The sequence below is a fragment of the Chiloscyllium plagiosum genome, unplaced genomic scaffold (assembly GCF_037043375.1).
Source record: "Chiloscyllium plagiosum isolate Xiang-an unplaced genomic scaffold, Cpla_swu_hap1 HiC_scaffold_51, whole genome shotgun sequence".
Taxonomy (NCBI): Eukaryota; Metazoa; Chordata; class Chondrichthyes; order Orectolobiformes; family Hemiscylliidae; genus Chiloscyllium; species Chiloscyllium plagiosum.
The window spans coordinates 3,830,208-3,833,944 of NW_028270189.1; the positions used below are offsets into that span (position 1 = coordinate 3,830,208).

At 51.1% G+C, this 3,737-nt stretch overlaps 1 protein-coding gene across 1 annotated transcript in view; it reads left to right on the plus strand.

The window, feature by feature from the left end:
- ufc1 (ubiquitin-fold modifier conjugating enzyme 1) overlaps positions 1-3,737 on the plus strand; it is a 21,601-nt gene that overhangs the window by 10,280 nt on the left and 7,584 nt on the right. Inside the window, exon 5 of the mRNA XM_087985234.1 lies at positions 1,733-1,821. Coding sequence (XP_087841360.1) covers positions 1,733-1,821 — 89 coding nt within the window. The remainder of the gene's footprint in view (positions 1-1,732; positions 1,822-3,737) is intronic.

Here is a 3,737-nt window from a genome sequence, read left to right on the forward strand (position 1 = left end):
GTGCGCGCAGACACAGGCACAATGATAAATATAGATACAAACACATAAATAGATGCGTATACATACACACGCACAATACATGTGCGCAGGCACAATGATAAATGTAGACACACACTCAAATAGACACATATACATACACACGCACACCCATGCGCGCAGACACACAGTGCACAATGATAAATTGTAGACACACAAATAGACAAGTATACATACGCACACGCATACGTGCACACAGACACACAGGCACAATGATAAATGTAGACACGTACACATACACACATACATGCGTGCAGCAGTCACAGGCACAATGATAAATGTAGACATACACACATAGACACGTATACATACACACGCACAGACATGCGCGCAGATACGAACAATAATAAAATATAGACACACAACAAATAGACACATATACATACACACACACACACATCCATGCACGCAGACACAGGCACAATGATAAATGTAGACACAGACACACAAATAGACATGTATACATACACACGCACACACACATCTGTGCACAGACACATCGGCACATGGGCAAATATAGACACACACACAGATAGACACGTATATATACAATGTGCACCGACACAGGCACGCAAAGATAGACACAGGCACATAAATAGATATGTGTATATATACACGTGTACATGCTCACACAGACAAATATATACAGGCACAAGCAAATACACGTGTATATACACACGCACAGGCACACTGACAAATGTAGATACAGGCACACACAAAATACACACGTATATATACACACGCACAGGCACACACACAAATATACACGCACATGCACACAGACAAATATAGATACAGGCACACACAGTATATACACAGGCACACACAAATACACACGTTTATGCACATACACACAGACAAATATAGATACAGGCACACACAAATACACACATTTTTATGCATGCGCACAGGCACACAGACAAATATAGATACAGGCACACACAAATACACACATATATATACACACGCGCACAGACACACGCACACAGACAAATATAGATACAGGCACACACAAATAGATAATATATATACACATGCATACATGTACATGTGCACAGTCATGGGCACACAAAGATAGACACAGGCACACAAATAAGTAAGTATATATATCACATGCACAGGTGTACAGCGCACAGACATGTTATATATAAAAATAGATATGTATGTATACATGCTTACATGTGCACATGTACATGTGCACAGACACAGGCACACAAATAGACATGTATACATACACACGCACACGTAGACACAGGCAAATATAGACACAGATACACAAATAGACTGGTATATATGTACCCGCATGTGCGTACACACACACACCCAGAGAGAGAATGGAGGGTGAGAAAATAGATAAAATGAAGTGAACCACTGACAGAGAGTGAGGTGGTGGGAAAGAGAGATGGCGGGGGGAGAAAAGGATGGAGAGGCAAAGCTCAGGAGAGGGAAGCAAGACAGACTGAGAGAGAGAGAGAGAGACACTATGGGGTTAAAGAGTTTTGCAAAGATCTGGGAAGGTGGTGAGGGACAGGGACCGGGGCGAATGTGGGAACAGCTGGCCTGTGAGTTGAGTCTTTGCTACCTTTGTACATATACCGCCGTGCCAGTGCCAGGTTAGGCGTGGGAAAGGGAGAGGGACTGCTGCTCCACGTTGTCGAGTGCGTTAATTGCCATGGTTACTGTTGTCTCCACACAGAGGAGGGAAGATCTGTCTGACAGAACACTTCAAACCGCTGTGGGCACGCAATGTTCCCAAGTTCGACTTGGGCCACCTGATGGCCTTGGGTAAGATCTTCCTAATCATCGTTCAGCCCTTCCAGATGCCGGCCAACAGGGACTCCGAGCAATCCAATCCCTGCTATTGGGATAATGGTGAATGGGGAGGGAGCTTCACTCTGTATCCAGCTCCTTACTGTCCCTGGGAGTGGGGGTGTGTAATGGGGGACAGTGCTGAGGGAGCTTCACTCTGTATCCAGCCCCTTACTGTCCCTGGGAGTGGGGGTGTGTAATGGGGGACAGTGCTGAGGGAGCTTCACTCTGTCTCCAGCCCCTTACTGTCCCTGGAGTGGGGGTGTGTAATGGGGACAGTGCTGAGGGAGCTTCACTCTGTATCCAGCCCCTTACTGTCCTGGGAGTGGGGTGTGTAATGGGGGACAGTGCTGAGGGAGCTTCACTCTGTATCCAGCCCTTACTGTCCCTGGGAGTGGGGGTGTGTAATGGGGGACAGTGCTGAGGGAGCTTCACTCTGTATCCAGCCCCTTACTGTCCCTATCCTGGGGGTGTGTAATGGGGACAGTGCTGAGGGAGCTTCACTCTGTATCCAGCCCCTTACTGTCCCTGGAGTGGGGGTGTGTAATGGGGGACAGTGCTGAGGGAGCTTCACTCTGTCTCCAGCCCCTTACTGTCCCTGGGAGTGGGGGTGTGTAATGGGGGACAGTGCTGAGGGAGCTTCACTCTGTATCCAGCCCCTTACTGTCCCTGGGAGTGGGGTGTGTAATGGGGGACAGTGCTGAGGGAGCTTCACTCTGTATCCAGCCCCTTACTGTCCCTGGGAGTGGGGGTGTGTAATGGGGGACAGTGCTGAGGGAGCTTCACTCTGTATCCAGCCCTTACTGTCCCTGGGAGTGGGGGTGTGTAATGGGGACAGTGCTGTGGGAGCTTCACTCTGTATCCAGCCCCTTACTGTCCCTGGGGTGGGGTGTGTAATGGGGGACAGTGCTGAGGGAGCTTCACTCTGTATCCAGCCCCTTAACTGTCCTGGGAGTGGGGTGTGTAATGGGGGACAGTGCTGAGGGAGCTTCACTCTGTATCCAGCCCCTTACTGTCCCTGGGAGTGGGGGTGTGTAATGGGGGACAGTGCTGAGGGAGCTTCACTCTGTATCCAGCCCCCTTACTGTCCCTGGAGTGGGGGTGTGTAATGGGGACAGTGCTGAGGGAGCTTCACCTCTGTATCCAGCCCCTTACTGTCCCTGGGAGTGGGGGTGTGTAATGGGGACAGTGCTGAGGGAGCTTCACTCTGTATCCAGCCCTTACTGTCCCTGGGAGTGGGGGTGTGTTAATGGGGACAGTGCTGAGGGAGCTCACTCTGTATCCAGCCCCTTACTGTCCCTGGGATTGGGGTGTGTAATGGGGACAGTGCTGAGGGAGCTTCACTCTGTATCCAGCCCCTTACTGTCCCTGGGAGTGGGGGTGTGTAATGGGGACAGTGCTGAGGGAGCTTCTCTGTATCCCCCTTACTGTCCCTGGGAGTGGGGGTGTGTAATGGGGGACAGTGCTGAGGGAGCGTCACTCTGTATCCAGCCCCTTACTGTCCCTGGATTGGGGGTGTGTAATGGGGACAGTGCTGAGGGAGCTTCCTCTGTATCCAGCCCCTTACTGTCCCTGGGAGTGGGGGTGGTGTAAATGGGGACAGTGCTGAGGGAGCTTCACTCTGTATCCAGCCCCTTACTGTCCCTGGGAGTGGGGTGTGTAATGGGGGACAGTGCTGAGGGAGCTTCACTCTGTACCAGCCCCTTACTGTCCCTGAGCCTGGGGTGTGTAATGGGGGACAGTGCTGAGGGAGCTTCACTCTGTATCCAGCCCTTACTGTCCCTGGGAGTGGGGGTGTGAATGGGGGACAGTGCTGAGGGAGCTTCACTCTGTAATCCAGCCCCTTACTGTCCCTGGGAGTGGGGGTGATGGGGACAGTGCTGAGGGGAGCT